The 12,379-nt window shown below is 30.9% G+C and overlaps 3 protein-coding genes across 3 annotated transcripts; all 3 read right to left on the bottom strand.

Moving 5' to 3' along the window:
* Positions 1–1,575: 1,575 nt before the first annotated feature.
* On the bottom strand, positions 1,576–2,218 carry LOC128156511 (serine protease inhibitor Cvsi-2-like). The gene is made up of 3 exons (XM_052818681.1): positions 2,058–2,218; positions 1,780–1,905; positions 1,576–1,691 (listed from the first exon to the last, which is right to left on the bottom strand). Exons 1-3 carry the CDS (start codon positions 2,095–2,097, stop codon positions 1,600–1,602), a joined length of 258 nt encoding a protein of 85 aa, XP_052674641.1. The 5' UTR covers positions 2,098–2,218; the 3' UTR covers positions 1,576–1,599.
* Positions 2,219–4,232: 2,014 nt separating this feature from the next.
* On the bottom strand, positions 4,233–4,814 carry LOC128157364 (serine protease inhibitor Cvsi-2-like). The gene is made up of 3 exons (XM_052819868.1): positions 4,685–4,814; positions 4,469–4,594; positions 4,233–4,362 (listed from the first exon to the last, which is right to left on the bottom strand). The coding sequence occupies exons 1-3, from the start codon at positions 4,767–4,769 to the stop codon at positions 4,271–4,273; spliced, it is 303 nt and encodes a 100-aa protein (XP_052675828.1). The 5' UTR covers positions 4,770–4,814; the 3' UTR covers positions 4,233–4,270.
* A 4,894-nt stretch (positions 4,815–9,708) lies between these two features.
* Positions 9,709–10,338, bottom strand: LOC128157169 (serine protease inhibitor Cvsi-2-like). Its single transcript, XM_052819593.1, has 3 exons — positions 10,201–10,338; positions 9,938–10,063; positions 9,709–9,827 (listed from the first exon to the last, which is right to left on the bottom strand). Exons 1-3 carry the CDS (start codon positions 10,238–10,240, stop codon positions 9,736–9,738), a joined length of 258 nt encoding a protein of 85 aa, XP_052675553.1. The 5' UTR covers positions 10,241–10,338; the 3' UTR covers positions 9,709–9,735.
* Positions 10,339–12,379: the final 2,041 nt, after the last annotated feature.

Here is a 12,379-nt window from a genome sequence, read left to right on the forward strand (position 1 = left end):
TGATGTTGACTTACTTTTCTCTTTTTCATAATAACCTATATATGAATCATTCTTCAGAAAGGTAATATAATTCCAAATCCAGATTCTTATCAGTCAGACAAAAGACTCCCTGATCACCTGTAGCAAACGTCTTTCTATGTGTAAAAATGCACCTGGTGATTGCGGTACAAGTTTTTAAATGTGTATGCCTTATTGGTTAATATTCACATATAAGTATGTAGGTTTTTTTAAGATGATTTCTATTCGATAGAAGGAAAACCATATGTACTTTTTAAAAAAAAAATTACTTTTTACAACAAAATTACAAGAATGTGCACATTTGAGTTATGTACTTCATTTAATTATATATGTAAATTAGCTAAATTATACTTAATTTTATGATTGTTAGTCTATTTTAATAATCATAAAAACGATATGTATATAATTTTGTAAGAAATGCTAATAAACTCATGTAATAACAAACAATCACAGAAAAGCACTTGATTTGGTAAGATATTTAAAATTGGAACTGTTCCTTTAAAAGCCTCTATTTTTTAAAAAATAAATTTGTCCTGATAAGAGTGAATGGCATTGTTTAAAAGTATTATAATTGATGTCAAAAAGATTTAATCTATTGTTTATCTAACGACAAAATAAAGGAGAAGTTGACACAAAATTACAATACCATATCAGAAGATCGATGCAATCTAAATAATAAAGATGAAGTTTTGTCAATTGTTTTATATTTCTTCATGCATAGATCTAGATGAGTGATTCAATGTGTTTGCTATTTTCATACATCGTGATTCTTAAGTCAGACATTGATACCTATAAATTTATTCAAAGTTAGAAAGATCCTCCATTTGATAATTGTCTATATAATATCTAAGGAAAGAGATTTATAATGCATTGCAAGAGAAGCGATATCAAACGCAGAACAAAACCAATTTAGGGTATTTCGTTTGTATCGAGGAATCGTTATCTTATTGCTTATCTTACAATAAAGCTTATTTCAAAAAGTTACTAAAATCTTAACAAGGTTCTCGTTCGTGTTTTGAATATAATATCTGAATATTAACGGTATCGATGGAACTAATTCCGTTCAACGGTAACAAAAAAAAAATAGATACAATGACATACAATTGAATACAAGTGTTTTCAAGACAGATGCTCATTATATGTAAATTGTAATTAAGCGAGTGTACTCCGGAATTTAAAAGCATTATCTTATTTGCAAAAAGAATCATTAATTATCATTAAGAAAATGTGAAAAAAACATACCTAACAGAAAATAGCTTCATAATAATATATGCTTCCACAAATATGCAGACAGCTTTACGACTTTTATACTGTTTACATTATGCTTCGATGATTCCACATTTTGTTAAATATTAAAATTTCCATCTATTTTATATCTCCTAATATCAAATAAATTTCGTTTGTGATATGTTTAATGATTAATGAGCGTAAATGCATCTAACAAATCTACGCCTTTTTGTTGTGTTTTGGTGTTTCAGTTGCAAAAATTAATAATCCAAGTTTTTTTTTCAAATGCTACATCAAACAGTCGTCCGATTTATGACAAATAAGAGTGAAAAAACTAAAACGTAGTTTATTGTTTTAAAAGTGTAAACATCTGCAATGACCATCGACACAGTGGTGTTGACGTCCGTTGTCGCATCTTCCGCTGCACTGGTCAGCGGTGGTACAGCCTGCAATTCACAAATCAAACAAAAGTAAAGAACATAAATTATTGAATTATTTAAATAAAGCACAGAAGTCATACGTCATATAACTTACCTCCGGTACCGGAAGCGGCCGTTGTGCATGTGCACTGGTGGTTAACACAGTGAAGTTCTGATCCTGAGGCACACATTGTAACGCTGGAATGACAGTCTCTGGTTTCTCTGCACATCTCAGCAGTTACTGCAACAGACAAAGAAAATTTAAAAAATATAGTTGGGTATATTGAAAGACTTTATTCCTCGCCAACATACCCCAATGATATCGATACTATTGCTACAAACATGTTCCTCGACGAAGTAGAAATTAAGTTCAAGTTATGAACATTGACCTACCTGCTACAACGACGACAGCCAACATGATGAAAACTTTCATGATGATAGATTGGCACCTGGCGAATATGGAAGTAATTCTACAACTCACACTGCTGGCTTTTATACAGATTCACTCAATCAAAATAACACGTGCTCAATCATGTTTGATTACGAATAGTATATCACGGCCAGGTTATGATAACATTATTCTAGTACAGTGACCAATTCAGATTGTTCGGTGTTTGTTCAAAAGACTATATAGCTACTAAGTGAAAGGCTTAGTGTTCTATTGGCGCCACGATTTGAAAGAAATTGAGTTTACGTACGTAGAATAATATAACGATATATAATTATTATTAATAATAATCATGCTCAAAATTTATTTCGAATTACGTACTATCTACATTCATGTTACAATTATAAATCAAATTCTTCTGAGCCAAAAGAAAGTTATGAATTCGCTGATTTATATTAAAGTTAGGCTAGCATGAACATATTTGAGACTTTTACAGATAGATCAGATGACATCTAAGGGCCAAAGAGACTGATAATTTTTTTTTAAGTGGGAGGTTATAAGTGAGTTAAATCAATGTAAAAGCAACATAATACACAGTGTTTTGGTTCGCATGCAGTTTTAGACGAAGAAATTCAATATATTTCAGATTCACTTTCACGTATGTATGTATAAAACATTTTTTCCACGACCCTTAGATTTCATCAATAATTCACAAAGAAAACTTAAGTCAATGATAAGGGAGTAATTTATTATATATGGACAGACATGTTTGTGTATTGTAATTGATATAGAAAATTAATCAGCAATAAAATATGATAGCCTGTGATCTACATCTTTGCCTCGGTGCACAATGTGACCCCAGCTATGCTTGTATTGTATGTATACCTGATAAGATGTTTTACTTTTATAAGTATGTTGTTAAAATATGTGCATGAGTTTATATTTTAATTTCCAGAAAATATTTAAAGGTAAACGTTTTCTCTATTTGTTCAATAATCTAACAATAACAAAAGCGAGAATGCTAATGAATAAAAAATGCTATCAAACTTTTGTGTTTAATTTTATTTTTGAACTCCATTTGAATTTCATTAACATACATTCTTATTTAACTATTAGTATTGTAAAGTTTTAAAGTAACTCTTTTAATATCATAAACACACAAATGAAGCGTACAACAGACTACAACAATCGATTGACGTTAAAACTGATAAGCAAGCAATATTTGCTTTTGAAGATTAGCATGAACACGAACTGTATGTGAACCAAGAATCGGTTTAACACGAGTTTCTCCATTATCTTGGCGATATGACTCTAAAATTGGCATTCAGAAGTTGGAGTTCTATTCGCTTTCATAATTAGGACATCAATATGACTACTGTTTATGTAATGCAAATTGACGGAGGTGGCATTTTATTCAAAATAAAGTGTTACTCACGCTATCAGTTAAAAAAGAAATAACTTTTATTTGATCCCTCAAAAATTATACGTACCGTAAATATCATTGAAACAATGAGGCAATATGGAGATAAAACATTCAAAATACATTAGCCAGCTGTTTTTTTTTAGTTGTAACTAAATGCGTTGCGTTATTTTTTCCTTCTTTAATTTTTCTCACAATAAGATCGAAACTTGATAAATTAAAAAAAAAAATAAGATCGATAATTGATAAATCCTGTTTTCTGAAACCGCTGATGTACTAATGTTCATGAGTAATCTTCCATTGCAAGTTATTTTGCTTAGCTTGATTTTAAAGGTAAAACACGGTTTAAAAAAAAACCCCAACAGTTTCTTTCATGAAAAGTTCTGACATTACACAAACCATGTATGATCTTTATCCTTACAAGTGGACAATTTTAGGAATACAGAACATATATGGTATGTTGAATGATAGTGAACATGTACTTCAGATATTGTACGTGTACTTTGATATCTGATCACAATAAACTAATTGATAAAATACCATATCAGATGATTCGATAAAACATGACAGCATCTTATGCATTTACATGTATATCATTTCTCATGCATCGTACACAATTTTATCATCAAGCCCTTATTTACTCGTATTCTAGTATAAATAAAATTGATTCGTATGGAAACCAATTGTCCTAGACTGATTGGTCATGCTCAAGTTAAAAATGACGCGTATAAAAAAACAATTTATAAAAAAAAACACCTAATTTTAGATATATGTTTTATTGAGGATTAAGAATTTAAATTAAAAGTGAGTACATCTACATTGACCGTCGATACAGTGGTGTTGACGTCCGTGGTCACATCTATCGGTGCATTGATCAGCGCTGGTACAGCCTGCAATTTATGTGTAATTAGATAAAAGTCCTTTTTAAAGGTAAAAATAAAAAGTTAAGTACTTTTTTTAATAATGTAAAGGTATTCTAATAAATTGAAAACTAACCTCCAGAACCGGAACCGGCAGTTGTGCACGTGCACTGACGGTTGACACAGTGAAGCTCTGATCCTGAAGCACACGATGTAACGCTGGAACTACAGTCCCTGGTGTCTCTGCATGTCTCAGCAGCAACTTCAACAACAAAAATTATAGATAATTCATTGCAAATATATATCAAGCAATTACTTTAAATGAACTTTGATCATTTAAAAATTAACTTACCTGCTACAATAACAACAGCAAGAACAATAAATGTTTTCATGGTGAGTATTATGTCTCGCAGACGGAAAAAGTAATTCTTTGACATAGACTGCTGGCTTTTATACAAAAGATATCACGTGTTTAACACTAATTGTCCATGCAAATACATGTAATGTAATATGTGAGTCATGGTCACTCTCTTCACGTTTAACATGACTGTAAAACATGTACAACTAACATTACTAGAAATTACGTGAAAAGTAAATTACAATTGTTTATTGGCATAAGTATATAACTGTTATATAACTATTTCAGTTCTACTTTGTTGTCGAAAAAATATTAAAAATATTAAAGATGCTAAAGCAAAACTGTAAAACTTGTATTTTTTTTTTGGCTGCCATCAAAACATTCTTCAACATATATATATATATATATATATATATATATATATATATATATATATATATATATATATATATATATATATATATATATATATATATATATAAAGCACAGGGAAATTCACTTTTGTTGGAGATCCACCTCCGCCCTGACCGAGGCTTGAACTCACGACCTCTGGAGCCCATTCTCCTAGCAATGAGCAGCCACCGCGCTACCCCCTCGGTCATCTTGGCAAGACAAAAATCTTGCTGTCGAAGACGAACGGAACCTAGCGCGCTGGCCACGCACTATACAGCCGTTTGAGATACAGGTGGAATACAGTTAAACGACAATTTGAGAGGATCGGAACGATACACATTGCATAAATACACACATATATAATAAGCACAAACATTGCAATAACTCTCAAATTGACATGTACCTGCCAATAGTGAATGATATAGATATATATAAAGCACAGGGAAATTCATTTTTGTTGGATATATATATATATATATATATATATATATATATATATATATATATATATATATATATATATATATATATATATATATATTCTGAATTAAAATTGATTTAAGGTTGATATTTGAGTTTAGCTTACTGTAAATGTTATTGTCAAACACACTTTTTACAAAAGAAATAAATTGATATTGTAGTAATATTTGATGATTTTATATTTTGTTGGCTGATCTTTCTTTTTCCTCATAATATGTGTATGTCCAACTATGCAGAAAAATATTCAAAAGCATTAATTAATAAAATGATTATTGATCTCATATAATTTCCTTGCCAGCAAAATATGGACAACATAGTCTGATCTGAGTTAAGCAAGAAGACTTTGGATAATTCTATTGCTTTTGATCAATTAATTGTTTTGGTTTTTTTTTTTTTTTTTTTTACAAATTTTACGCTTAATCATTTTGCATAATTATACCGGTAATAATTAATTTGTTAATTTGAACACATGGTGAGATGAGTAGTTCTTTATAACATAAGGAACATCAGAATTAATTACTTATGATAACCTAAATCCTCTCTAATCTATTCTATAACTTTTTTTCTTTTGTCTTCCGTAAATCAACTTAGAATTAGCTAAAAGAGAAATGTAAATATAAGATACTTCTACCATTTTAAAACTCCATTTTGAAATGCCCGTTGAACAAAATTTACGCCATTTCTACGATCGTCAGCAGATACCCTTAAATTCAGCATACTCAAATTAAGTTCAAATCTTGTTAAAATTACATTCTAACTTTTTAGTGAGTAATACGTATATGCCATTCTCATTATATTTCAATATCAAAGGATGACTACACTCAAGGACAAGCGATATTTGCGAAAAAATAAACGTTTAAAACAAGCATTTTTCTTTTAATTGCAGAAGTGGTCAGAATCTAAACTGCAACTTTACGTCATAAGGTTAAGGGAGGGGTTGGTATGCGGCCATATTGTACATTCGTAGATAAGAAGGAAAATATTTCTTGAACTGGCTTGTTTCTGTCCGAAGCTGACCAACACTGTTGCCAAAAGATAAAAAAAACCCAATAAGTATGAGGTTCTACATGTTGCTTTTTAATGCAAATTATGCATACATAAAGACTTATTTTGAAGATGTAATATCTGAAATATATGAAAAGGGTTCAATAGTGTCCACTCTACAACCATTTATTGAGAACTGAAGTTTTCTTGTTCTACAAATAGATCCAATACCGACTGATAAAAACAGGGTACCCTATTTTGAGGCAAAGTCACAACATTAATGTCCAAAATTCAAGTTAAGACATATTGAGGTTATAATACTTTCTTTCAAAAAAATATCAATTTAAAACTGTCAGTGTTGAACGTGCAATAAATCACCCAAGTTTTTTTTCCAGTTCTATAAGTGTAAATGTAAATAGTTTTACGGGTAGGGGTCGAAAAAGGTGATTGTCTTAAATAAAAAATATACACATACTTTTCAATGAAAATATAACTTCAATGTGCCTCCATAGACACTGACAAAAATATCTCGTGAGAATTGACAGTTTCAATGACTCATTTTAAAAATAGGGTACCCTACTTATAATTTGAGACAACGTTGCAACCTAAATAAGCAAGCCCATACCCTTTCCTCAACAGACGGTTGTAGAGTGGACAACACTGACCTCTTTTAGATTTTTTAAATCTTGTATTTAAGTCTGCAGCTGCGCAGTTCTAAGTGACTAAAAAAGCATTTTTCTGTTCTTGTGTGCATAATTTGCTTACAAAACAATATATTTTGCTTTTTTATCTGTTGACAATAGTTTTGGTCTGTTTGAGAGTGGCCAGTTCAAGAAATGTTTACATTCTTATCCACAAATGTACAAGATGGCCAAACATCCCCCTTAAATAAAAGTATATACATGTATGAATCTGTTTTCATAAGCGGGGGTCATTGCGATTTCTTGAATTTCCATACGATAATGAGGACGCCCATATTCATGCTGACCTGATACATAGTCAGCACATGTTTGTTTATTGTTCTCTTTTAACAGTAGTTGTATATTTGTATAATCTAAGTTATGTCAAAGGAAGATTAATAGACAAACAAGCATTTAAATAAGAAAAAAAACTACTTCTTTTTACTTATCCTTTCTCTGTAGTAACCAAGGATTGATACATGTTGAATATTATAATTCACCACGTGATTTCTCACCTCATGTAACTGTGTGAATACGAAAATCAATCACTTGACGTGTAAGTTAGCATGTGATGTGATAATTTGGACAATGTTTTCAAAGGCGTTAAGTTGTCAGCCACTGATTTAAAGTCTTCTGTATACGGACTTATTGTTGAAACCGTAGAAAGTAGAATTTTTGTGCCGTATAGCATAGAAAGAGCTTTGGTGAAAGAGTGATCACATATTTTTAATACATGCATATGGCATGATCTTTAACGCTTGTCTAATTTCAGTCCTATATTGATAATGTCATCCCCACCTCTCATACATATTGATATCAATCGTATGTTCAATCTAGGGCAGAGAAACGAAAATACTCGTTGTTTGGAAAGCTGTAATAAGAAAATCATAGAAAGAGTTTATTGTATTGCAGTCAGATTTTTATCTATGTTGGAATTGACATGACTCTTTCAAAAGTAAACAAAAGTGATATGAGGTTAAGAAATACACGCAACAGAAGCGACCGAAAAAGGATCTTGAACTCGGTGCTGCGTGTCGTCATCCTTTAATTGAAAATCATTCTTTGTGTTCCTCTTTCCTACATTTAAACGAAATTCTTTTGTTTTACTTGTGAATTTTATGTGATTTAACTCAAAGTCATTTCGATATTTGATATCTGATACAGTTTACATTAATACGGCTTTATCTTGCTCATTTGAAACTTTAAGTTCAAACAGATATAACCTAAAATTTACAGCAAAGCTTGCTTTTGGTATTAAATTATTTAATGTATGATATATTTTTACCGTATAACTTACAAGAGATTGAAAAAAGGTTGGAAATTCAAAGTTGGAAGTTGGAAATTACAACTTTAAAAATGGAAATTCTAAGTTGACATTAAAAATTCCAACAAGTTCTTAAATTGAAATTTAAAACCACGATTGAAGTTGAAAATTTCAACTTTAAAGTTGTTAGTTTCACATAAAATTCCAACTTTAAAGTTGAAGAGTTAAACAAAATTCACAACGTGGCACTTATACGCGTCCGTCGATTTGAATTCACTTGAGTTGTTGGACTGTCTTTCCAAAAAGAATTTAACCTTTTTGAAAGAGGGTATTAAGGATGGAAGTGGGAACAAATTTAAAAATAGGAAACGGTCTTAAAAAACTTGACCTGCTTGTATTTTATCAGACCTAATCATTGCAGAAAATAGCTGACGTTTCAACAAAATTAAACTGATCTGTGATAGAGAGCACACGAGAAACCAAGATGGCCTTGGCCTCGTTACGACCTACTTGCTAAAGTCACAAGAACTTTCATTCAGCTTTCTCAGACATGCAAATACACGCAACTTTGGGAGGCTGGGTGGGAAAAAATTGACATTTAACATATGATATTTTGGTTGTAATATATTATTTAGAAAAAAATCCAAACACTTTAGCTTCAAAATTAAACATTTTCCTTATTCTTATGTAAAGGCCTTTGTCTTAAGGATGTACATATAGCTTATAAATGACCACGCCCATCCTGCCCTTTTAGATTTGAAAGCTCAAAAACAAAATGGTGATGACCAATGAAAGTTTTTAACTTACATTAAATTGAAGATATGTATTTGTTGGGTGGTGACAGTGTGATGACGACAGCTATTTACATTGGTCAATCAAATCAGTTGTCCTTCATGAATGTATTTAAAAAAGCGACACGTGTTTGTTAAATTCAGATTTGTCAGCATCCAGAGCAATTGAAAATTAACACATTCTTTTGTCCATTCGTCTCAAAATTGCATTCCTGTTCTTGTTCTATTTGTTACAAGTACGTTCATATTTGCTGTTATATAGTGATTTATATTTTTAATTTCCTAGAACTTTTGATGCAAAATATACAAAGAATATCATGAATGTTATATCCGATGATAAAATAATATATTATCTATCCAAACCTTTCAAAAACTACATTCAATTAGCAAATGATTGCAATACAAAGAACTCAACTTACAAAAGACTCAAATATCTAAATGAGCTTTATTATTCTAAAAGTGAGTACATCGGCAACGACCGTCAATACAGTGGTGTTGACGTCCGGGGTCACATCTACCGGTGCATTGATCAGCGCTGGTACAGCCTGCAATCCACGAATGAGTAATGCATGTTAAGTTTTCATTCTAAATTGATGAAGATACCGAGAGTTAGTACAGTTTCCATTCATATCCAAACTAAATAGTTATGACTTACTCCCAGAGCCAGATCCGGCAGTTGTGCACGTGCACTGGTGGTTGACACAGTGAAGCTCTGATCCTGAGGCACACGTTGTTATGCTGGAATGACAGTCTCTGGTTTCTCTGCAGGTCTCAGCAGCAACTTCAACAACAAAGACACTGAGATGTATTCAATTTGACAGATGTTTATCTCAGCAGAAACAACAGTAAAAAATTTTAAAAATCATGTAAAGATATATAAATGTAATATTTTTAGAGAAGATTATTAACCTAACATACCTGCTACAATAACAACAGCGAAAACAAAGAAGGCTTTCATGATGTAGGTTGGTTTCTTGCAGACAAGTTAAGTGTTTTGGTGAAATCGCTGTCTTTTATATGAAGGATATCACGTGTTCAGTATTGTTTGCCCCTGCATATGATAAGTCTGTAATAGGCACGTTCTGATAACATGACTCTAGGACATGTACAACTAGCACTAGAATTTGTATGGTAAAAAATGGTGGAATTGGTTAATCCAATGTTATAGTGTAATATGTTGTCCATTAAGATACATGGCTGAAAATTTGTTTTATTTGGTATTGTCAAACAAAATAAAATCTCGTGAAAAAAAAGTAATACTGGCATTTCGATTTTTAGTACATTAATGTATAAATATTCCCTACTTAATTAATGTGACGAAATCTTAATGTATGCTTTTGCAACTTATAAGTATGACAATAGGATGCCCTGAAATCTCAAAAATAATTTGTGATAATGAGAATGTACCTTTTAACAAAGCTTATATGGTTTAATCCGGAATTTATACTAAAATATGAATTTCAAAACCATTCTGAACAATTTTTTTTTTCATTTTTAGTAAATATATGAATAACAGTTTCTATGTTTGAATATAACTAACATGTTACCGTCTTTAAACTTTCGATAAAATTTTGTTAACATGTAGTTAATAGTATATCTTATAATCTATCACGATAAATCTCAAGTCATTTATGTTCTGGGGATCTGTTTTCGTCGCTTTTCACCGATTCGTTGAACCTTACACTAAAAATATTATGAGATAACTTCAATAATCATTTCATTTTATGGATCAGCTTGAACAGCAATAATCTCCACAAAAATTAGATTGAAAGGATTTAAGATGAATCCAGGAAAAGTATCTTGTAGGACTTAAATTCTATAAAATGTTATATTGGCCAATGGGTATTTGAAATTGTCGACAAAATTAACAATGAAATAGATCATTTACTATCATCCTCTCCATTTGACCCCTGGACCTTATTCCAGGTCAATATACGACTTTTCTATTGATAACAGTTATCTACTTCTGCAAGTACAAAAATGTCAGCTATCATTTTCTTTCAAATTTTTATTTGAAGCGAAGTTTCTCGTTTATTAAAAGAATAGACACTCTTTCCTCTCATAGTATAACAGTAAAACGATCGTTTGAAGATTTAAAATATTCAAATTAAAATACATTGCAAAAGAAAGTTAAATACAAATATGTGAAAGACATGTTCATGATAACCATTCCTTTGTATAGGTACAATGGTACTAAAATTCGGTTTTTAACATTATCAGCAATAAAACGAGCTATAAACACAGCAACAAAACTAGTTACAAAGAAAGTACAGTATTTACTTGTCTACAATACTAACTTAGGAAGATTTGCACTAAATTACAAAGTGGGTGTTTTTGCAATAAATATGATGCATTGATAAGAAGTTAAAACAAGCGATATATGTCAGTAATGTGATACATTTATATACGTAAAAGTAACTGTCAATATCAACTATTTTTGTATGATAGAAGTGGCGTTCAATAAATAAAGTCATCGTTTTTACAAAAATTACTTAGTAAGATATTTTTGTAATTTCTATTTTATGGTGACCTAAAAATGCCCTCCTTTAACAGACACACATAATTTCAACCGATTTATCCAAGCTTTGAATACATTCATATAATGTTTTTTGGAATGTTATTTATATACCAATAAATGACAGAACCAAAAGCATTCCTTGAAGCATATCTTTTTCCGGACAAGTGCTTTTCTAAATTCTGAAGAAAAAAAAAGAAATCACAGGAAGACAAGTCGAGTAAATAGGGAAGATGGGGCAAATCATCAACATTTTTTTCAAAAATCATCTCATGATGGCCGTTTTTTTTTTATTTGCTGACCCATCTGTACACTTATCTCAGTGACATACAATTGTTTCTATATACATCACACAGTTCTTTGAAAATGTCTTTCGAGTCTTTACGTAGTCTGACACATGCTTTAATGTAGCCCCTAATTACAGCCTTTTTGGATGGTGACTTACAAGTCATACTTTCATACAGTGTCTCTAGTAGGGGTTATATATATCAGTTTCTCAAAGGAGTATTCGAAAATAAAACGTGGTCAGATAAACGACCATTAATAGAATATAAACCAAATCATGGGTGAAGAGAAATTCAA

This window comes from Crassostrea angulata, chromosome 7 (assembly GCF_025612915.1).
Source record: "Crassostrea angulata isolate pt1a10 chromosome 7, ASM2561291v2, whole genome shotgun sequence".
NCBI lineage: Eukaryota > Metazoa > Mollusca > Bivalvia > Ostreida > Ostreidae > Magallana > Magallana angulata.

What these genes read in the sequence shown, in the direction of transcription:
- LOC128156511 (XM_052818681.1), bottom strand. Translation starts at nt 2,097, where the DNA reads ATGAAAGTTTTCATCATGTTGGCTGTCGTCGTTGTAGCAG. An exon ending in GGCTGTCGTCGTTGTAGCAG is followed by an intron (nt 1,906 to 2,057) that starts GTAGGTCAATGT and finishes TGTCTGTTGCAG; the next exon opens with TAACTGCTGAGATGTGCAGA. An exon ending in GGCCGCTTCCGGTACCGGAG is followed by an intron (nt 1,692 to 1,779) that starts GTAAGTTATATG and finishes TGTGAATTGCAG; the next exon opens with GCTGTACCACCGCTGACCAG.
- LOC128157364 (XM_052819868.1), bottom strand. Translation starts at nt 4,769, where the DNA reads ATGTCAAAGAATTACTTTTTCCGTCTGCGAGACATAATACTCACCATG. An exon ending in TGCTGTTGTTATTGTAGCAG is followed by an intron (nt 4,595 to 4,684) that starts GTAAGTTAATTT and finishes TTGTTGTTGAAG; the next exon opens with TTGCTGCTGAGACATGCAGA. An exon ending in TGCCGGTTCCGGTTCTGGAG is followed by an intron (nt 4,363 to 4,468) that starts GTTAGTTTTCAA and finishes CATAAATTGCAG; the next exon opens with GCTGTACCAGCGCTGATCAA.
- LOC128157169 (XM_052819593.1), bottom strand. Translation starts at nt 10,240, where the DNA reads ATGAAAGCCTTCTTTGTTTTCGCTGTTGTTATTGTAGCAG. An exon ending in CGCTGTTGTTATTGTAGCAG is followed by an intron (nt 10,064 to 10,200) that starts GTATGTTAGGTT and finishes TTGTTGTTGAAG; the next exon opens with TTGCTGCTGAGACCTGCAGA. An exon ending in TGCCGGATCTGGCTCTGGGA is followed by an intron (nt 9,828 to 9,937) that starts GTAAGTCATAAC and finishes CGTGGATTGCAG; the next exon opens with GCTGTACCAGCGCTGATCAA.